The sequence below is a fragment of the Zeus faber genome, assembly GCF_960531495.2.
Source record: "Zeus faber genome assembly, chromosome: 20".
Classification (NCBI taxonomy): Eukaryota; Metazoa; Chordata; class Actinopteri; order Zeiformes; family Zeidae; genus Zeus; species Zeus faber.
In genome coordinates, this window is record NC_137207.1 from 22,965,175 (window position 1) to 22,987,051 (window position 21,877).

The 21,877-nt window shown below is 47.2% G+C and overlaps 3 protein-coding genes across 4 annotated transcripts; 1 reads left to right on the top strand and 2 right to left on the bottom strand.

Moving 5' to 3' along the window:
* Nucleotides 1–1,233: 1,233 nt before the first annotated feature.
* Nucleotides 1,234–5,591, top strand: lrrc59 (leucine rich repeat containing 59). Its single transcript, XM_080020985.1, has 8 exons — nt 1,234–1,411; nt 1,603–1,714; nt 2,174–2,233; nt 2,643–2,801; nt 2,937–3,041; nt 3,190–3,262; nt 3,616–3,807; nt 4,431–5,591. Exons 2-8 carry the CDS (start codon nt 1,616–1,618, stop codon nt 4,709–4,711), a joined length of 969 nt encoding a protein of 322 aa, XP_079877111.1. The 5' UTR covers nt 1,234–1,411; nt 1,603–1,615; the 3' UTR covers nt 4,712–5,591.
* A 2,456-nt stretch (nt 5,592–8,047) lies between these two features.
* Nucleotides 8,048–13,066, bottom strand: nat9 (N-acetyltransferase 9). 2 transcript variants are annotated; one of them, XM_080020861.1, is made up of 6 exons: nt 12,871–13,066; nt 12,059–12,168; nt 11,035–11,175; nt 10,243–10,302; nt 9,639–9,733; nt 8,048–9,516 (listed from the first exon to the last, which is right to left on the bottom strand). In XM_080020861.1, the coding sequence occupies exons 1-6, from the start codon at nt 12,945–12,947 to the stop codon at nt 9,361–9,363; spliced, it is 639 nt and encodes a 212-aa protein (XP_079876987.1). In that variant the 5' UTR covers nt 12,948–13,066; the 3' UTR covers nt 8,048–9,360. The 2 variants fall into 2 exon arrangements, with proteins under 2 accessions (XP_079876987.1, XP_079876988.1); XM_080020862.1 differs by lacking the exon at nt 10,243–10,302.
* A 1,165-nt stretch (nt 13,067–14,231) lies between these two features.
* syt15 (synaptotagmin XV) lies at nt 14,232–16,832 on the bottom strand (the record flags this gene model as incomplete). The annotated part of the gene is made up of 8 exons (XM_080021304.1): nt 14,232–14,371; nt 14,551–14,733; nt 14,831–14,939; nt 15,212–15,379; nt 15,742–16,034; nt 16,141–16,289; nt 16,521–16,707; nt 16,826–16,832. The coding sequence occupies 8 exons, from the start codon at nt 16,830–16,832 to the stop codon at nt 14,232–14,234; spliced, it is 1,236 nt and encodes a 411-aa protein (XP_079877430.1).
* Between the last annotated feature and the right edge of the window lie 5,045 nt (nt 16,833–21,877).

The following is a 21,877-nucleotide window of genomic DNA, read 5'->3' on the forward strand; positions in this document are numbered from 1 at the left end:
TAGGAGGGAAAATCTGCTTTTTCTTAGATATGGAATCTCTCTTTCAGATGTCTCCACAGGTGAGGGAGCATCGCGTGCTCGTGATGATCCTCAAGGAGCTCAGGGCGATGAAGACTCTGGTTCTGTCTCCTAGCAGCAGTGAGGAAGGAGCAAGGCCCGGATACTGGACGAGGGTGGCCTCAAGAATCAACACAGCTTTCTTCATCTTTTACGTCACTGTTATCTCACTTTTCCTAACCCTTATTTACGTAGAATGGACCACTTAGGGGCGATCAAGGCTATTTTGGATGAATAGATGATCGTGGAACAGGGTGCCGCCAACATCAAGTGCCATGCTGTCGTGTGTTTTGACGATGGCCATCAGTACAGTCGTGCGTTTTGTCCCAATTAATGTCCTTGTGAGCTTTGTGTCGGGTTCAGTGTGTACCACGCTCTACATGTAGTATGCAGTACTGTTATGTAAAAATAAAAAAAGACCATTGATGCCATATACTTACCTTTCTCTAGATAGATATGTGGTCACAATGAACGCAAACAGTTTTAGGAGTTTGTACAGGGGTTTAACGGGTAGACAGGCAGGGAATCAGGGCGGGCAGGGTCTGACAACCAGGCAGGGAATCAGGAGCCAGGAGCAGAGAAGCCGGTGGAGACTCAAGAATCGGGAGCTCAGGGGACACACCCGGGAAAACAGGCAGGCCCATCGGCGTGGACCATGCGAGGACACACGCACACAGGGGAAACATGCAGCGATCCAACGACGACAGAGTGAATGGGGCCCGGTTAAATACTGAAGGAGTGACGAGGAAGGTGGAGACAGGTGTGCAGTGAGAGGGATGCGACGTGACACCAGACACAGACCGAGGGAGACGGAGACAGACAGACAGACAGTTAGATATGCAGACAGACAGACAGACAGACAGATAGATAGATTAAAAAAAAAGAAAATGGCAATATAGAGAAAATTTGGTAAATCTACAATAAACCTATTGATAAAAATATATATATAACCTAAAATAACATAAAAAGATAAAAGTGAAAAAGACCTGAAAAGCAAAAAGATAATACACTGGAAGAAAAAAACAAAAAACCCCAAAACAAAACAAACAAAACAGATCGGGGTGTAATGACCGCCTCCCGCGCGGAGAGGGCGCTCGTCTCCTCCCCGGCGTCCAGGCGACGTCACTTCCGCTCCCTCCGCCGCAGCGTTGACTTCAATCCGTGACGTGGATTTTCATTGAGGAGTTTCCAGTCACTGAGTGGAATCGAATAAAGCGCCATAGAAACAACAACAGCGCGTTTCTTTGATTAAAAAAAAATAAAATTACATCCCCCGAGACACATTTTGGGACTCGGTGTTTGGATTTTTTTTTTTAGACGGAGTATTTCTTTACCAGCGGGAGGGTTCTAACAGGTGAGATTCCACTTTGAAGGGTGTCGCCATAGAGAGAGAGACACTGTTTGTTATTGTTGTAAATTAAGCTAGTATCTAAAACACACACACACACACACACACACACACACACACAAATAACAAGTAAAACCTTCTATCTGTCACATGAAAGAAGATACTGAACAGCTGTGCCTCCTGTACCTCTCCCACAGGCAGGGCGAAAGGATGAGTAAAAGCAGAGTTTTGAACCTGAAGGATAAAATCAACGGCAATGAAATGGACCTGAGCCTCTGTAACCTCACGGAGGTTCCCGTCCGAGACCTGGTAAGCGACTCGTTGTGTGGGGGTTGTGATGCTGCTGACCTGAACCCCCCACGTCATATTATATCGGGGCGTTTTAAATGAGAAGGAGTGAAACCACCGAGCACGACCGTCTCTGTGTTTTGATCACTGTACAGCTGGCTGGAGTGATGCGGCTGACTGGTATCTGTGCATCATCCAGTCTGAGCTAAGTCTGGTCGGTCCAAGCAATGTTTGAATGGACTAGTGGACTAGATTTACTGTTGTCTGGTCCCCCCCAAAAAAACGGTCGAAAACAAAAATTGACTGCAGGGAAAAGACGCTTCACAGCAGATGAACAAGACCTGTCCCTTCTCAAAGATTAAACTGCATGATTAACTATGATACGGCGCTCCAAACAGATCGGCCCCTGGAAGAAAACAAAAAGCAGACGAGCAAGTCTCTGAAGTCTGACTGAACACCATGTGTTGTTTTTCTCTACAGGCTTTATTCACCAAAGCAACGGTTTTGGACTTGTCCTGCAACAATATCACTTCCCTCCCTGTGAGTATTACTACGATTCTTTGTTCTCGTTCCGGTTCTATAGAGACCCACATAAATATGAACCTCACGTTTAACATTGTACATATTTTGCATAGTATCACAGCAAATCTGAAACGACATCATTGTATACACCAGGGTGTCTGCAGGTCCTTAAAAAGTCTTGAATTCATTTTGACAAATATCGGGCCTTGAAGATCATTAGATAGTCTTACATCTGAATGAATGAAGTCTTCATTTCGACATATACATCAAACATCCCATTTTATTTATCCTTAATATAAGAATTTTTCTGAAAATTCCAACATTACTTATGTTTTAAAATACTCAAGTCAAAATTGTCTTTAAAGGGCATTTAAAAAAGTATTCAACTCCCTCTAAGTCTGAGACGCTTGGTATTTCTGTTCCACAGCCAGAATTCTGCAACCTGACCCACCTGGTCAAAGTGGACCTGAGTAAGAACCAGCTGACCGGTCTGCCGGACGACCTGGGGAACCTGGGGAACCTGCAGCACCTTGACCTGTACAACAACAAGCTGACCGTGCTGCCCGCCAGCGTCTCTCAGTTGAGGGTAAAAAAGTCTTGCGCGCCCTTTTTCCCCCCTCCATCGCAGTTATCTTCACGTCTCGACTGTGTCACTGTCAAACAATGTGGCTCGGGTCACGGTTTTGTGTTCTCACTCTAATCGCGTCTCGTGCGTCTCCAGAGTCTGAAGTGGCTGGACCTCAAGGACAACCCCCTGGAGCCCAACCTGGCCAAGGCCGCGGGAGACTGCCTGGACGAGAAACAGTGCAAGCTCTGCGCCTCAAGGGTCAGTCGGCGCCAGAGTGATCAATTAGGGCCGTCTCAATCATGAAGATGTAGTTGATGATTAACTGTCAAATAATTGTGATTAGATGGATCGATAGATAGATAGATGTTGGATGTGTCATGAGTGGGACGGTTGTGTTTGTGTTTAGGTTCTGCAGCACATGAGGGCTGTTCAGGAAGATGTGGACAAAGCCAGAGAGAAGCGCTTCCTGAAGGAGAGAGGTGGGCGTCTCACTCTCGCAGCAGCATTTTCATCGCGACTCAATGCACGAGTGTTCTCGCATCTGAATGCAGTGTTAGAGGAAACAAATACGTTGGCCTCCCGAAACCCTGATTGCAGTTTTCTTACCAGGTCCTTGAGGTGCATGAATTTCGGCCCTCAGAAATCGAAGTACTGGAATACCTTGAAAATAGCCAGTTTTTGTGCTGAAGTGATTAAAAAAAAAACAAAAAAAACCTGAACATTGTGAACCTGTGATATTCCCCCTGGTTGTGTTTTTCAAATCAAAATGTAATCATATGATTAATCATTACACCCCCTGATCACATTCCCAATCCCCTCTCCGTTCCGTCAGAGGTGGAGAAGAAGAGAGAGGCCAAGCTGAGGGAGCGGGAGGCGAGGGAGAGGGAGGCCCGCAAGCGGGAGAAGGCGGAGGAGAAGGAGAGGAGGAGGAAGGAGTACAACGCCCAGCTAGAGGCCGTGGCTGCTCAGGAGCAACAGAAGAAGAAGAAAGAGGAGAAGAGGAGGAAGAACGGCCTTGCAGCAGGTACGCTCAGGTTTCCCAAAAGGGGTAAGATGAGGTTGAACTTGTTTTAACCAACATTTTAATAAGCCCTGGGTTAAAAAAATACTGAATCTATCCTTGAAATTGTATCCACAGGAACTCCAACATAATTTGCCATGGTTATACTTGTAGATGAGTTTGTAGTAATGAACCATTGGTCAGATTCTATGGCACCTTGCTTTGTACTCCAGCGTCCAAAATCCAGAAGTAATAGGAGACAACCAGACCTGGTGCCATGAACAAAACAAGGTTTCTTACTGACTTTATTCACAGTCTTAAAGTGGTAATCTGTAAGATTATCGTGTTAAAAAATCCCATATTTGATTGATTAAGAAGCAGTCGAAGGCATCGTTTTGAGAAAATAATTTGACCATATTACAAACAAATGTTGTCGGACTTGTGTAATCTGCCCAACACAGATTGTCTCATGGCTTGTCATTTAAAGTAACAAAAAAAAAAAAAAAAAAGTGTGTGTGTGTATATATATATATATATATATACACACACTGAAATTCCTCACTTAATACTATAACTTAGTAATTTTAATAAAAAAAACATGTAAAACTTTCAGCTGTTACAAACTGTTTTTCCTTCCATCTCTTCAGGTAAGAAGCCAGTGGTGGAAGTCACCCCCCAACCCAAGCGCTCCGTCATCGGTCTGCTGTTCAAGTTCCTGCTGCTGTTGCTGCTGGGGCTGGCGGGAGCCGCCGCCGCCTGCCAGCTGACGGACTTGCGGAAGGAGGACGCGTGTGTTCCGCTCAACGTGGCCGTGGACGGCGGCCTCTCCTGGGCCCGGGAGCAGGAGGGCGCGGTCCGACAGCTCGTCCAAAACCTGTCCGTCATGGCCAAGGAGCTGCTGGAATCCACACAGACCTCCAAGCAGTAAACGCTGCCCCGCGTCACGGCGGTCACCGCCCCGAGTTCCTTGTCTATCCGTGGAATTATCACTAATGGGTTAACAAAAGGCTGTTTTGTTATTATATTTTTCTTTTTTTTTTTTTTATATCCTGAATTTGTGGATCTCTGCAAGGTGGGAACCCATGCGCCCTTCCACATCCTGTGTTAGGGATGTGGAAAAACAAAAAAATCTGTAAAGGTGAATGCACGGTAAAGGACACATGTGAGAAGATCAGCTTAAATTCCTATGGAATTGTCATTGCTCTTGTCCCTCGTTTGTATGACCAGTCCCCGTTTTTAAAAATGGCACTGTCTCGACGCCCGGTCGACTAAGTTCATGACCAATACCCAATGGTTTGCCAGTCGGTTATGAGAGTAGTTTTAGAGAGTAGTACGGATCTTTTGGGTTGACTCTGTTCTGTGATGAGGTGTAAAGCCAGCTGCCAGTCAGGACTATTGATATGCCCATGTTAGCTCTGCAGTCTGGCTCAATGCAGCAGCTTCTAACTCAGTTAATTTCACTTATTTGGCTTCTTTTTTTTTTTTCCTATGCAGTTAATTACTGGACACGTTTCACATTTTCTAAACCGGTAAATGCCAGAATAGACGTGCAAAGTCTCACTCTGCAACTTCTACGTCGACCTCTGTGAAAGGTATTCTCCTTGGTTTACGGGAGATTTAGCCGATTTAAGTTATAAGGGCCATGGTTTTGATTTTGAAAACCGCTGCATTTTTTTTTCTTTTGCTTTTGTTTTTTCTTTACTTAATAAAAAAAGCAATGACCCTTTAGAAATGGAACGTTGCGAACAGTAAATTCTCCTGTGTAAATTTACGATGGAAATTTGATCGTTGTTTGTTTTTGTAAAGCTTTGTCCAAAAAAAGCGTTATTCATTAAATGACCATGTCCATGCTGCAGAAATGTCTGGATACTGTGTTCTATGAAAAAAAGTGAAGGATGGTAAACAATTGCATTTACTTTGTGCAGTTTTCCGACCGGACTGCTGCACCTCATCTAGCCAGCGATAGTAAACAAAAACTATTTAGAGAGAGCTCTTTTCAGTGAGCAAAGCTAAAGGAGAATTCAAACTGAACCATTCAGACGCTCTTTGCTTCGTGGAAGATGATGGAATTCTGAATTTTAAATAAAATTATAAAATGACTTATGCCGAGTCACACCGGCAAAAGAGTAATTTGCCTGACAATTGACATGACCAAGCTTTATAAGACCCAGTGGCACAGAGTGATAGGTTTTTGGATCAGAGCTTCAGGCTTTGAAGACTTAAGGGTTCGATGCCAGGGGAGCTTCTGGAAGCCAGCGACACGAGTGCAGGTCTAAAAGCTCCCGGAGGCCACGGCTGAATGTGAAGGTGACCCGGTATTCAGAACAAGTCCGCCGATGTTGGGCGGGTGGCCTGTTCGACAACTCCTACGACAAAATATTAATTATGCTGTTCCGCAGTTCAGCTCGTGACTGAATTATAATATAGACAAGACTGGGTTTACTCATCTAGTTCCCTCCCTGTAACAGTCAGGCATGATTTTTAAAACAACCCCTGAGCGTCATTGTTCCCGGAGGGGCACCAAGTCCACCAGACCCACTGCAGCAGGATTTGAAGTGGAGATCGGGCAACCGGGGCCAGAGAGGGAGTCGAACCGGCCACCTGCCCGCCGTCGGCGGCCTTGTTCTGGGTGCACGACGCCATGGCACCACCGGGTCGCCTTCACGCTCGGCCTTGGCCTCCAGGAGCTATTTAAACACGCGCTTGCGTTGGCGGCTTTCAATACCACACCCAGCATCGAACCCTCCAGTCCAACGACGTATCTGTTCGCACCACCAACTCTGATGAAGCTCGGCTGTGTCCTCCAGTCATTTGATTCAAGGAACAGGACTTGGATGGAAAAATCAGGACTTGAACCGGTGGCGGTTTTAGACCTGTCTGTCTAAAACCCATTTTAGGTGGCGTTCGATATGTCTGTTTTAGGACTAGATATGGAGGAATATATTTTATCACAGCAATTATGGGTATTTTAATTAAAATAAATCCCCCGTAACTATCTATACATACAGTTTATACATGATGCGCCATAATGTCATTTATTAGGTTTTGTACTGATGATAATCCTTGTCGTTGTGCAACAAGCTGTGTAACAAGTTTATTCTTAATTTTGCTTGTTACTTGCAGCCTGTGAGAGTTCCATTCCCATGAAGATCCGAATCTCGAAAAAGAGCCAAAGTTTTCACCATAAAGTCCCAGCACTACTCTCCTCCGCTCACCAAGCCCCTGTCCACTCGTTCTCTAAGGCCTTACGTTCTCCTTCCAGCGTGTGACAAAGGAAACAAATCGACATGCAGTACTTTCAATTTGCACACTGTATATTACAAAATGAAATGAATGCTATTATTTTCATTTTCAAGGACAAATATGAGTTTAACGTCACGCCGGATTAAATTTACATTTGCCTGGCATCATTTGCTGTAAAGGCGACGCTGGAAAAAATGTTATGTGACGATTTGAAAAATAAAAATAAAAATACATGGGAAATATAATTTAATCATTTTCAACTATTGCGTTTCTTTCAAGGACTTTTCAAGCACTTCAGCATAACAGGGTCTATTTTCAAGGTATTCCAGTACTAAAAATGTCAAGCACCTCAAGGACCTGCCAGAGTTCTACCATTACTTACTATATAGAAATTGTTTTTGGTTAAGAATGTTACTGGTTGCTGAGTCACTTGATATGGATATGCACAATTCTCTATGTCCTGTACATATGAGAAACGAGTCCCTATCGAGCAAGAGAAAGGCTTTTTACCAACAGGTAGTGACCAAATGTGACTTTTTTTTAATCCTGTCCGGCATTTTGGCAGGGTTTCCACAAACACCTCTATATGCAGTGTGGCTCACAACCAGGACTGTGCGTGAGATAACAGCCAGGAATCACTTTTTTTATTTTTTTTTATATATATAATATATATAATATATATATATATATATATATATAAAAAATCTCTCTCTCTCGATCACCTACACGTTGAGTCAAAGTAGTGCCAAGCTCAGATTTTACCCATTATATTAATCAGTAATGTGGTTGGGAACTTGGTTGGCATGAGCAGGAGGAGCCACAAAAAGTGTGTTTCGGTGTCTCGCAAGAAAAAAAAAAGCCAAACTTTTAAGTGGGGAAAAAACATTTTCTCCGTTTGATACATCGATTTGATAAATGATCGATCCACGCAAGGTATCTGGGCATCAATCATGAGATACGAAAGAGATTTAAGGTCGCCAGTCAAATTAGTTGTATCCACAACAATTAATCTATGACAATGTTTAACACATCTTTTTTTATTAGTTATGCAATACACCTATGGATAACTTAAACCAAATACATTAGGGTCCACATTTTTGTGTGCATTTCATGTGTTCTAGATTCTAGTCAACCGATCACCCTTGCGATCGGAATTTCAAAAAGGGTCGAAACAAACGGATATACTGTATAAATCCCTGCCACTGGATGATTCCACTCACCTGCAAAGTGACTGACCGTACATACACGCGGTGACTGACGTACTTTTAATCTCAAGGTCACGATTCAAAACAAACAAAACATCACCCGAGACGAAGACACTTGATCTCACAAAAGAAGGCCATTGACAACGTCAGACAATCGGCACAAGGTCAGGTGTGAGCCAGGAAGGCCGGGGCCAAAATCAGAGAAGATGAACACAACTCTCTCGGCCTCGTCCGTTATGTAGAATACGGGTTGAGAGTTTGCCATCGATGACAAATAAGGAACCTGCACGGTTAATTCAGGGCGTTTAAACAACCTTTTTCTATTTATGTTGGTTGCTGCTGCCGCCGCCTCTGGACCAATGACTCTGCATCAAAAGTAACATGTGCTGCGTATGCTGAACGCGACGCCGTCGGAGATGGAACGAACCGCCGCTCAACGTTCCCCGTCTGGAACCTTCTAGTCTCCCCACCTGAAAAACCTGGATTTGTAACCAAAATATCGGGGAAAAAGTGCCTTCACCGAGTCCTGTTTGTCCCTCTGTTTGGGAGAGGGCGCTTCGGCATGATGTGCTTTTTAGGAAGTAAGAAACGGCTGCCACGGGACAGAGCCAACACAGAGCCAACATGCCAACATGTCTGTAACCAACGAGGTTTTTTCACAAAACCCAAGACGACATTTTTAGATTTTGTTTTCTTTTGGCGGCGTAATAAATAACAATTAAAACAATATTTCTATTATTTTCATGGTTGCACTGAAAAGGAAATATAAACATGGAATCAATCAATCAGTCCCTTTTTGTAGATTTTTCTAAAATTAAAAATGTATTTTTATGAAAACTGCATTTCATGCCATGGCTAACACGACACATAACATTTGGGGATTATTATTAATATTATAATTATTACTAAGTGACTATTTTACATCTGTGCATGTGCATGCATGACCATAAATAACAGAATGTTCTCAGCTCAGATTATTCAAAGGCTTATGGAAGCTGTGGGCCGGACAATTTTGGAACCGATGACAAAAGACTTCTACGGGGGGGGGGGGATCCGGACGCCTCCCCCCCCAGAATGCACTGCTTCACACTGAGAAGTCCACGAGTGGCGTGCCGCGCACCGCAGGGAATCATGTTATCATGAGGCCCCCTCCCATCTGTTGCTGCGGCCCTTTTTTGTACTCCCTCTCCTTGATGTAGGCCATGTCGCCCAGGAGCTTCGACCGGATGGACTCGTCGACCGTCATCCCCAGCGTCACCTCCTTGAACACCTTGCACACCGACAGCTGGAGGAGCACACACACAAGGGTTGGATTTCCAAGCGCAATAAATAAATATATGTATTATTCATATGCGTCGGGGGTCAATTTGTCGACGCCGCAAAGCTGAGGACGGGCGACGTCGTCACCTCACGGAAGTGGAGTTTCTTGAACATGGCGATGCTAACTCGGTTGTCCAGCCCGATCTTCGCCTCAAACTTCTGGATGCCCAGTTTGGTCATTCCTTGAAACAAAAAAAATAAAAAATAAAAATCGCACACGAACATGGCGTTGAAGATAAAATGAGATTAGAGGACGTTTTATTGATCCCTCATGGAGAATTTCAAGTGCCACAGCAGCAAAAGCAGCAAAAACAAACAAACAAAAAAAAAAAACCCGTTAAGACTCGAGAAAGGGATCACGCCCGATGGAGTCAACGTAAAAGGGAACGTGGAGCCTTCTGCACGGTTACCAGTTTCAGTGTGCAAAAAAAAAAGGTAAGAGGCAAAAAATATGTTAAATCTAATAGAACTGCTAAGCGGCCAAATGAGACCCTTCTTTTGTACATAATTGTGTAATAAATGCTGCTTGATATAAAAGCCACAAGCTCACCACGCTCAACTACATAAAACCATTGTTTTCCTCATTTATAGAGCTCTTTAAAATAAAAAAAATAAATAAAAATGTCCCACTCCAAAGCTCTTCAGATATACAAGCAATGCATGAAGAAGGTATTTTGCTCCGTTTTCTCACCGTAGCACATCATCATGCACGTCACCTCCTTCCCGAAGCCCTTGCCCCTGCAGCTGGGCTCTGTTCAAAACGACAAGCACGGCGTCACAGAGAAGCTCATGAAGATTACGACGTAAAAGTTATCCATTTTCCCCGTACATTTTTAATTTGTTTATTTTGCCTTCATTTATTGTATCGGTAAACTGTAGGTTTGTTCTGTGAAAGAAAGAAAACAACTCATGGTTACACCCCAAGGGTTCAATAACATTTCCATTTCTGAAACTCGGTTGTGGTGGGGGGATGGTGTGGCCCAGCAGCCACACCTGGCCTGGATCGTGGTGATGGGGATCAGTGTGGCTGCCTACCTGTTCGCCAGTGGGTCTAACGAGCAGCAAGTAAAACCCCCATCCACACACACACACACACACACACTTAGAGTAGGAGCCTCTGTCAGGACACACATCTATCTGCTCCTGGCTAATTCCAACTGGCCACCTCTCACAATAAAATGGTGTTTACAACCCCCGTTTTTTGTGCCTGGGTGGCGCGTGGTAGGCCGAACTGCTGCACTCAGCATCTTCTTTATATATCTCTCCGTAAAAAAAAAAAAGAGCAATTAAGTTGCCTAAGCATATCAAGTAAGCTACTTTGGTGAATTATTTAACAAGAAATTGTGGAAAAAATACAAGAGAAGAGATTATAAAATCTCGACAGAAAACATGCACCTCAATCAAATTAATACTGAGCGAAGCATATGGCACATAGCGAAGCTTAAAGAGACATATTTGAAAAGATAATCGCGCAGCGCGTCACCTGCGATCATGACCTCCAGCTCCGCCAGAGAGGGATCGCTCGGGTCAGTCAAAAAGATGTTGACATCTCCCACCATGCACTGCTCTTCCTGTACCCCGGGATCGGACCACAGCTGCTTGTCTAAGATGATGAAGGTGCACTCTGGTACGAGAGAGGGAGGAGAAGTGAAGAAAAAAAAAAGTTTGTTATTCTATCTTAGAAGACTAATGCGTAGTAAACACGAAAAGACTTTTGCGAGGATATTTGAGTCTTGGACAAATTTAAGATCTTAAGAGAGTCATACAGTTAGTAAATCTCTTTTCCTAAGAGTTAAGAGCGCACTTTCCATCAGGTATGATTTTAAATGGTCAGATACTCTTGCGATCAGTTCCAGACAGAATATCAACTTACGGAATATGGGATTGGTTTGATATTATCTTTAGTCTTAAGCCTCGGCTCCAATAGCGTGCGCTAGAAACCCCGAGATGTGTGATCCCCTGTGATCACTGCCCTTGAAAAATACGATAGTGTGTGCGCACCACCCTTTAAATGTGTGACGTCTGTCTTTTGTGGGCACGGCGGCACAGTGCTAGCTAGCACTGCTGCCTCATAGCAAGGAGGTCCCGGGTTAGATTCCCACCTTTTCTGTGTGGAGTTTGCATGTTCTCCCCGTGCCCACATGGAGCTTCCTCCATGTAACATCGGTAAGGACCTTTGGAATTGATTCCCCGGCGTGTCACTGTACAAAGCTGCTCACTGCTCCTTGGTGCCCCGCGGAGGAAGGACAAGCCAGGATGGGTTAAAAGCAAGAGAACACCCTTCACCGGCCACCATTTGTGGCGTGCATGTATGTATGTGTGTGTTTGTGTGTTTGTGTGTGTGTGTGTGTGTGTGTGTGTGTGTGTGTGTGTGTGTGTTGGCCACGGTCGTCACATGGGTGCATGTTTGTATGCTGTGTGATGAATAAAGATTCTTCTATTTCTGAACTTCCTTGTGTATATCCCCCATATTAAAACAATAGATTAGTAGAGACGGAGGAGCTTACTGTCAGTGTCCTCCCTCCAGCTCCTCTGCATGTCATACTCCTGCTCCAGGGTCAGGGGCTCTGAAGCCGTCAGCTGCTGCAGCTCAGGGGACTTCATCCATTCGTGATACCTAGGAGCGAAAATATAAGCAGGTTAATTTAAATGACTAACAACAACCAGCTTTATAAGGATATTTCATACACAACATCAACTCAAAGGTGGTGGACAATAAAAAGTAATACCACCGATCTGATAGAGCTCACTCGCCTGGAAAAAGCTCAAACTAATTGGAAAATTAGTTAATAAATAAAAAACAGTAAATCTGTTTCGAATGGAATTTGAATTCTCCATTCATCTCTGATGGGGCTCTCTAGGGTGCGCAGGGCTAAAGAGTACATCGGTGTTACATCACAACCCACACCTCTCAAATCAACTCTAACTGCCCTGTTCTAGAGATAAGAACTGTTTCATTCTGTGGTCCACATCACAAATCAGGGGGTATCGTTCAGGCCATATTGATGCTGAAAATGGGTGGTATTCCCCTTTAATGGAAAGAAACCTAATAATAATAATAATAATAATAATAATAATAATAATGGAAAAAGCAAAATCCATTTAATAAAAAATGGAAAAACACTGATGTAGGGGCTAAATGGAGAAAAACAGATGAACAGCAGAGCAATAATTCTGCAACCCTGGAGAAAAACAGAGACAGCAGAACATCACAACCCTAGTTCAATGGGGCACAACAACAACAACAACAACAACAACAACAACAACAACAACAACAACAAACCCCGCGAATCGCGGGCTAATGTGCATCTCTGGTCACCTGGGCACGTGGTCCGCGTTGTATGGCACCAGCACCACCTTCTCCCCTTCCAGCAGCGTGTTCTCATTTAACCTCATGATCCCAAACTCGGCGACCGAAGGGGGGCGGGCGTTGAGCTAACGGCTGGGGCTCGGAGCGGCGTTCGCAGCTGACAGCTTCACTCCGCGCACGATTCACGCTCACGGATCCACTTCCGCATTCCTCTTCTTCTTCTTCTGCTTCTTCTTCTTCTGCTTCTTCTTCCGCCAAAACACGCCACGTGGCGCATTACCGCCACCTGCAGCGGTCAACGAATATAATAAGAATAAATACTACTAGGACGACGACTAATACTACTACTACTACTACTAATGCTACTACTACCTCTACTACTACTACTAATAATAATAATAATGATAATAAATATAAATATAAACGAAAACAAACCTAACAATAACGATTATTATTGTAATACACAAATAACTAATAATAACAATGCATCTACATATGCACACAGATGCATAAAAATATAGATATATATGAATGAATCAATGAATGATGGGAGGAACAAATAAGTCAATAAACAAATGAACAAAAAACGCGACGATGTTCGTTTCCACTTCATTTCTCACTCGGCAGCTTCGAGGGGAGCTCGACATCGAGCCGCTCTATCGCCACCTCCTGGAATGGATTAAAATGGGGGGAAGGGAACGTTTTTCCCCCCTGTGCGTTGGGGCTGATTTGAGAGGAGGAGGAGCGTGCTCCTCTCCGGGCCACGCAGCGGACATATCCCAGGGTGGGTTGCATCTGTTCGGTAATACCCCTGGATCATATATTATTGCTTAACTTGTCGCTACAAACTTTTCCTGATCCATCCAAAAGGGTTCCCCGGTCTTGGAAAATCTGGAAGACTTGGGATTTTGTAATCTAGTCATTTTCCAGCCACGGAATATGACTAGATTTTCCCGACAAAACAATAGTTTTTGTGATCTGCTTTTTGTGAAACAGTATTAATTAAAAAAAAAAAAAAATATATATATATATATATATATATAAATATATATATATATATATATATATATATATATATATATATATATAGAGAGAGGTCTATAACAGAAACGAACCATACAGAAACAGGGAGAACGCTTGTGTACACAGTTTCTTCTGAGAAAATATCTAATGACCAAAAAATAAGTAAAGAGACGTCTGTGAGTTGAAAGGGTCTTTAATATCAATACAATGAAAAATGAACTGGAAATAACCTGGATTTTATTTTTCTTTTTTTCTTTTAAGAGAATGGAACCCTGAAACATCTGAACGTGGGTGTGAGTACATATTTTTTTGAACGCATAGTGTTATCACCAATACATTCGCACAAACTACGTGGCCCTGCACAGTCCATGCCACTGTTTGACCAGTTCCTGTGCAGAGTTCACCATGTCCATCCAATGCTGCAGCTGTGGACCCCTGGCATACATGAAAGGACCCAGGACCACCACTCCCAGCACGACAGGGGGCTCTGGAGGAAGGAAGGAAGGAAGGAAGGAAGGAAGGATGGGTGATGATGATGATGGATGCACGAGACGAATAAACAGCACAACCCTTTCCTCTTCCAAGGTGAGCGGAATTCGCACACAGACCCCTCCCTATTGCTTTTATTATTGTTGTGATTGTTCTTAGAAGCTCCATTTCAGTCACCTTTACATAGGACGTTGGGCTGCTGCAGCTCCACCCTCACGCAGGCCTCGTCCAGCTGCTGCGGTCGTAGCTTAAAGGTCGTTCTGTGGTTCAAGTACGGGTCGACCTCACAGTTTCCCGGAGCGCTTCTCTTGGTCTTCACCGCCCGAGTCTGAATCTGAAGAGTTACCTGGACACATATACCTGGGCGTAACAAAAATCCCCCGCATACGAATTCTATTAACATTCACTCCTCATTGTTGTTAGTCGAGGGCACAGCGCACGTCCGCAGGTACCTCACCTGTCTCTCTGAGCAGCTGGAGGCTGCGGGCCCTCAGCACCACCACAGTGAGGCGCTGCAGAAAGGGGCTGTAGTTCAGCGACACCTGCACATCGCCCAGTTCTGAACACTGAGAAAGAGGGAGAGAAAGAGAGAGACGGACCGATAAGGAGGCTATGTGAGTGTGCCTTAGTGTCCACATGTGCATGCATGTGTCGTGTGTGGGTGTTTGTGTTACGATACTTGTGAGGACCGGTCTCCGAATTCACAATTTTTATTTGGTTGAGAAGCGCACTAGAAACATGGGTCTTCACTGACCAGGTGTATTTACTCGGACCTCACTTTGATACCAGTACAAGAATGTGTGTGCGTGTGTGCGTGTGTGCGTGCGTGCGTTTCCACCTGTGTGTCGGCCTCTGTCTCCAGGTCGCTCCAGTGCACCCTGCCACAATGGGCCAGCTGACCCTCCAGGGGGAACAGCACCCGGCCCACGGCGTGACGCTTGCCCCCTTGCTCCACACTGAGCACACATACACTGAGCGTGCTCCGACACACACACACCGCCGACACCTGGCAAGAGCAGGCAACAACACGAGTAGGAGTTACCGAGGGCGGATACAAATCCTGCGAGCTGCGTCTTTCTTCTTGGGATGTGTGCGTGCGCGTGTGCGTGCGTGCATGCGTGCGTGTGTCTGCAAAATGTTGCTAGAAAAACTGTATTTTTAAATAGGCAGTAGCAGTTGTTTAAAAACCCAATATATAACATAAAATGATTTAAGCTGTAGGGAAAACACCGTAACTTCTTATTGAAATTCATATTAAATTGCAAATAACGTTCAGGTCATATCAAATATAGACCTTTGTGTGACCAGGTATGCTATATGTGATATATAAAAACATATAAAACTACCAAAACTTGTTTTACCCCTCACCTGGAACACAAAATAGTCGCTGAACTCGGGGTCGGGCCCCGTGCTCCTCGCCTTGGCCTGCCGGGGCCGGCGCTCGTCCGGGAGGAGGCGAAGTTCCACCAAGGTGACGCTGCCGTGGAAACGCGGCGGGAGGTTGGCGAGGCGGAGCAGCGAGACCAGGAGCTGCTCGCAGCCCTGGCGATACTCCACCGCGAAGCACAGGCGCGTGGCCAAGCCGGGAGGCGGGGCCACCACCGCGCTGAGGGTGGGAACGGAGTACAGGCCTTCCAGGAGCGTCCCCACAGGATACCAACCTGGAGAGCACGTCGACAGGAAGGTGGACAGAGCCTTGATGTGTATATCGTCAACCGTGATTGTTTTTGTTTTTTTGTGCTGTCGAGCTGTGGCGGTCAGACTTACTCCTGACCGAGAGCGACCCCCGATGGGCCAAGATGTCCCTTGGGCCCTCCGCCCCCATCTCCCCGTCCCCTTCCGGTCCCCCGCTCTTCTGAGGGCCGTTCCTTCGTGGCTCAAAGCGAGGAGGCAGGGTGAAGGGGATTTCATCTGGCCTGTGGCGGAGAAACCAAGACAGAGCGCAATATGAATATAAACAATATATATATATATATATATATATATACACACACACACACACACACACACACACACACACACACACACACACACACACACACACACACACACACACACACACACACACACACACACACACACACACACACACACGGAAATAATGCAACAGTCAACTCTGATCAAGCTCTTTTGATTTTTGCCGTCACCTGGACCAGGAGCCCCAGGAAACCTGGAGGACCGGAGCGGCGTGCTCCCGGAACGGGGGCGCAGCCGAGACCAGTTCCTGGTACGGACCCTGACCCTTCCTCCTCCAGAGAAAATAGCCCAGCACACCTGCGAACAGGATCAACAGAAGTGCCGCGGACAGACACGCAGCCAGCACTAGCCTCTGGTCTGAAAACACACCGGAATATAGTTTATAGACATAGAAGGTGGAACATGACACGGCCGTTAAAATGACAAAGTAAGGACCGAATGCGACATGAAAGAACACTGGGTTCAGTGTGCTTACCTGCCATGAGGAAACATCCAGTTATTGAGCCTGGGCCTTAATAGAGCTTCCTTTACTATTCTTCTTTTTTCAACATTTATTTCAAGTGTTTTTTTTTTTTTTTACAAACTGTTGCATCACCCAGCCCCCCTGGGTTGTCAAACCGAAAAGTTCTGGTCCATGGTGGTCTTCGGGAATGGTCTTGCCTCCGGTTGGATCCGGGCGGCGGAGGCACAGCTGGGGGGGTTCTCACCAGCTCTGCTGTTATCTGACCTTTTGATGGGAGGGCGTTCCGTGCGCCCCGCCTTTTCCTTCTCCTTTTCCCATCGCGTCCGTCCCTCCCTCCGTCCCTCCTTCGCGTGATTCGTCGCCGCCACGACTACGGAGGCCGTGTCACTGACTCTCTCCGTTCTCTCCCGATGCACGGATTGAACGCGTGGCGGAAGTACCCTCTCAACGCCGGGCGTAGTAACTTATCGTGGCCTTTTCGGTCGTGCTTATGCAAACGCGCGTGTGCGTGCACTTGGACAACGAACACACACACACACACACACACACACACACAAACGTAACCTCTTTGCGGAGATTGGACAATGGCTAATAAGATGAACGGACACTAATCCTCAGAGCTAAAGGTAGCGCACGGGAACCCACAGACACACAAAAGCAAAGACTCCCATGCAGACACTATCTGAGGGACATGCATCATCAGGGGCGCCTCTGTGGGAGAGAGAAGGACACGCTCGCGGACGCAACGAGGGCAAGATAAGGAAAGGCGGGGGAAAAAAACAAAAAATAACAAAAAAAAAAACGGGCGGGGGACCTTGAGACTGGGCACAGTGAGGGAGAAGAGCTGGGGGAGACGTCACACGAGGGAGTAGAGACGCCGTTCTGTGGGATCTGTCCGACGGCATGGAGGCCACAGTCTGAATAAGAAAAAGGTCAGTATTTGCTTCGACGAATGCATGTTCTGGCGTGAGGGAGCGTACGGTTTGTGACGGAATCCCAGGGCTCCCGGGTTTCCCCCCCTGGGTCGGTCCTTGGACGCTGCTGGGTCAATCTAGGCCAGAGGTGAAGTAAAGGGTCATCAGTCACTTAAGATAAATATGGCTCCCACGTGACCCACTAACGTTGTATCCCAATAATACACCTTGACCGTGTTCCGCATTACCCTTATAACAACGAGGTGGGTTTCTTATATTATAAATAAGCATTATTCACTTCTCATGCACGCAAACTCACATGTATGTGCACAGTTGAAGAGAGGCATGCATTGGCAAAGCGTTCCTACTTTCCAGGTTGTTGTGACCACACGGTCGATGCCTCTGCTCTCTTTCTTTCTCTTTGTGTTTGCTCTCCCAGAAAGGCCAAACACTCTTTTTAAATCTGTCGGACTCAATCCACATTTTGTCTGATTAACCTAATAATCTGCACTCTAATCTCATTAGGTTAATCTGGATGTACGTACATACTGTGTGTGTGTGTGTGTGTGTGTGTGTGTGTGTGTGTGTGTGTGTGTGTGTGTGTGTGTGTGTGTGTGTGTGTGTGTGTGTGTGTGTGTGTGTGTGTGTGTGTGTGTGTGTGTGTGGACAAGTGCAAGATTGGTGGAAAGAGATAAAGAGACAGAAAGAAAGGATGGCAGTTTGGAAAGATGTTTCATTTCGGTGCCGTTAATGCCCCTTTTTTATTTAATTTTTTCTGCACTTAGCCTTGTTGCCATGGAGAGGCCCTGGCGCCCCGCCTCTGAACACTTCCAGCCGGCGGCCGCCCATGCCGCTCCCTCCCGCGCAGCCTGGTTGGAGGGCGAGGAGGAGGAAGACTGCGCTCCCATCTTCTCCCTCTCCAAGAGCTCCATGGACGTGCTCATGGCGGCGGGGCCTCCTCATAAGCGGGACCCAGCCTGGACCAGGCTGAACATGCGGCGCAGTTCCAGCACCAACACGCACGCCGGACAAAACACGCTCACGCTCCAGCAGATGCACGCCCGTACGCAGTGGCGCAACGACACCAGTGAGTCCCTGCGGTCCCTGCAGGGCCCTCCGGGGTCCCAGCGGCCGCGCAGCACCGCCGCGCGCAGCGAGCACTGGATTTCAAACGTGGAGCGCTGGAGCGTGTGCAGCGGGAGCGCCCGGAGCGGCTGCAGTACTCCAGAATCCGTGGTGTGGAGGGGAGGGAGCGCGCGCCCCTGGAGTAACTCCCAGGAAACCCCCGGCTCTTCCTTATCCAAACTGGCTTCCCCCGCTTCCACACCTTCCCCCTTCATCTCGCCCATGCCGACCCCGGCCCTGTCTCCCACAATCCCGTACTTGCCTTCTCCCCTAACGCTGATGGCGTGCGCGCGGCAGCAGGGCGACGCACAAATGCTCGGATCCACGCCCTCGGACCCCGAGGTTCAAGCGGCATCGCCACTGTGGCCCTCACCCCTGCCAATCACCTCCCCAGAATCCCCCCAACTCGACACTGCAGAAGGAAGTGAAGGGACCACGACACGCCTGATAAACCACTCCCCTTCTTTTCCCTTAGCTTCACACTATTTGCCCTTTCCCAGCTCTTCCTCTCTCCGTCTAGAAGATGGAGGTGGACTCGGGAGTGCTCCCCTTGATACTGGCTTCCTTGGCGATGGCGCTGTCGAGCCGTTACCAAGCCTGAACTCGTACCCTGAAAAAGCACAGTCCCTCGTATGTGGGGTGGAAATGCCTGCTGATGTGTACATGTTCATGTCCCAACTTTCGAGCTCCGAGGCAGAGGAGCAAGGTCCAAAGGGCCCCACAGTATGCCATTTAGAGTTGCCATGGGAGCCTGGAAAAAGTGGCCCAGCAGGCCTCTGCTTGAGCCGTAGATGGAGGTCACCCCTGATGTCGTCCCTAAGTGACTCGGGCCTAGAAAACCACTGCAAATGCAAATCTGTTCAGTCAGGTCTGGAAGACACAGCTTTAACATCTCCAATGCCTGAAATTAAGAGTGAATTTGCAGATGAGGTGACCTTAGAGGAGGGGACCATGACAACACAGCTGAAACTAGTAGATGTAGGAGTGCAGACGATGTCGCCTCCTGGTTCTTGGTGGAACTTAATGAGGAACATGTCCTACCTATCTCACGCCAACATGGACTCCCACTCCGTCCTGGGGTCCCCGCCTGGCTCAAAGCTGAACCTGCGGTCGTCTCTGGGCTCCAACTCCAACCTGGTGTCACCTTCCTCCAGCATGTTCCCGGCGGACAGTGGAGGGGACGAGGGACAGGCCGACGACCCGGTGTGGGAGGTCAGATCACCCGGGCTGCCGCCCATGGGGAGGAGGCGGTCGTGCCTGAAGGGTCAGGTGGAGGAGAGGTCAGAGAGCGGTGAGATGGGGAGGAGGGGTAGCATGAAGCAGGTCCAGTGGGATGAGGACGGGATGACATGGGACGTGCACGGGACCTCCCTGGACCCCAAGGAGCTGACCATGGCCATTCAGAGACACCTGAATCTTAAGGAAAATAAGGACAGACAGAGTTCCCCTCCACTGAAAAAGAAGTCGAAGAAGAAGACCGCTCCCAAAGTTGCAGAGACCCCACTCGTGCAAGCCAATGCCACGGCCAGCCCTCCGGAGCCCTGTTCTCTGGTGACGGCTGACACAGCATCTTCCATGGGAGAGACTGAGGTCGAGCTGAGGCCCGAGGTGGAAGTGCAGAAAATCAGCGGCACAAAGAAGGAAACTGCAGAGGACGTGAGCGGACAAAGGAAATCGGAAGAAAAGGGAGATGGCAATGGAAAGGAATCCAACAACCTACATGAAGAGAAGAGCCCGCTAGACCGAAAGTCAGCATCCCGCGGCAGCGGGCGCAGCCTGAAGATGGGCGTGCCGTGGTCACTAATGAGGCCTGGGTGGTGCGGGAGCTCCAGCAAAGCCGACGAGTGATGGTGGAGGAAGTTCTCCTTTTGCCCTCAAGGAGCGATGGAACTTTTGTTTCACATGCAGGGTCTTGCCAACGTTTTTGTAACTGAGACCTTCTGTTTGTTGTGCTCCGACGAAAGGGGGGCGAGTTCAGTTAGTCAGATGTCGATACAACTACTTGGTTTGAATGTACATTCAAACAAAAGATCCTTTTTTAGATTGCCATTAGACCTTCTTCAAGGCTGTGTTTACTTAATCGGGGGGGGAGGGGCAACGGCAGTCACTCACACTTTAATGGTTCCAGAAAATGTCCCAATATATGGTCGCAGAAACGCCTGTTTAAATGCTTTGTTCGGCGAGTAGCCTCACAGTTTCATTCATGTATTGTTTATCTCGCAGCACAGCGAGCGCGCTCAAACGCGCGCCACCGCCGGCCTCCTTCACGGCTACTGCTACCACTTCCACTTCCACTTCCGCTTCCACGCGCTCCCCTCGGTCACGAGATCCACCCGCTTCTTCCAGGAGGGAAAAAAAAAAAAAACGAAACACGTCCAAAGTTCATTAATGTGTAAACTTGGTGAACCACCACCATTCAAGCTCTGCCATTCAGATGAGCGGGCACATTCTGTGTCATTCATTGTAGTAAAAGGCTCCGGTCACTCGTTGCTTCCACTGGAGTTGTTGTCATATTTCACCGGTTGGGGACAAACAACACAGAACCCGCGGCTGATCTCTGGTGCGCTATTCTTTCGTTCCGTCGGCGTCCTGTCTCACTTAAGGGTGTTGTTGGTTTTCCTTTTCCTCTGTGTGACTTCATCTCCCCTCTCCATCCTCTCTCTCTCTCTCTCTCCCTCTCCCTCTCTCGCGCCGCTCGCTCGCTCGCTCTGATTGGTATTGGTGTTCATTAAAGCCACCCTGACTGAGAAACACCCGCTTTTCTGTCGAGTCATGTTTGCGTGGGGTGAATGCAATCAGATGGGGTTGGAGGTTCATGTCAGGGTCACTACGTCATGTGAACAGGTGGGTTTGACGGCGCGCTATTGGGTGACGCGAGCATGACTGTGTGTGTGTTATTGTTATTATTATTATGCATACACAGTGCCTTGGCTTTGTCTTGCGGGGGCATGTACACATGTTAGGTGCGGGAGGAGTGAGCATATCTGTATGTTTGTGTATGTGAAAGTGCTGATGGGACTCCACG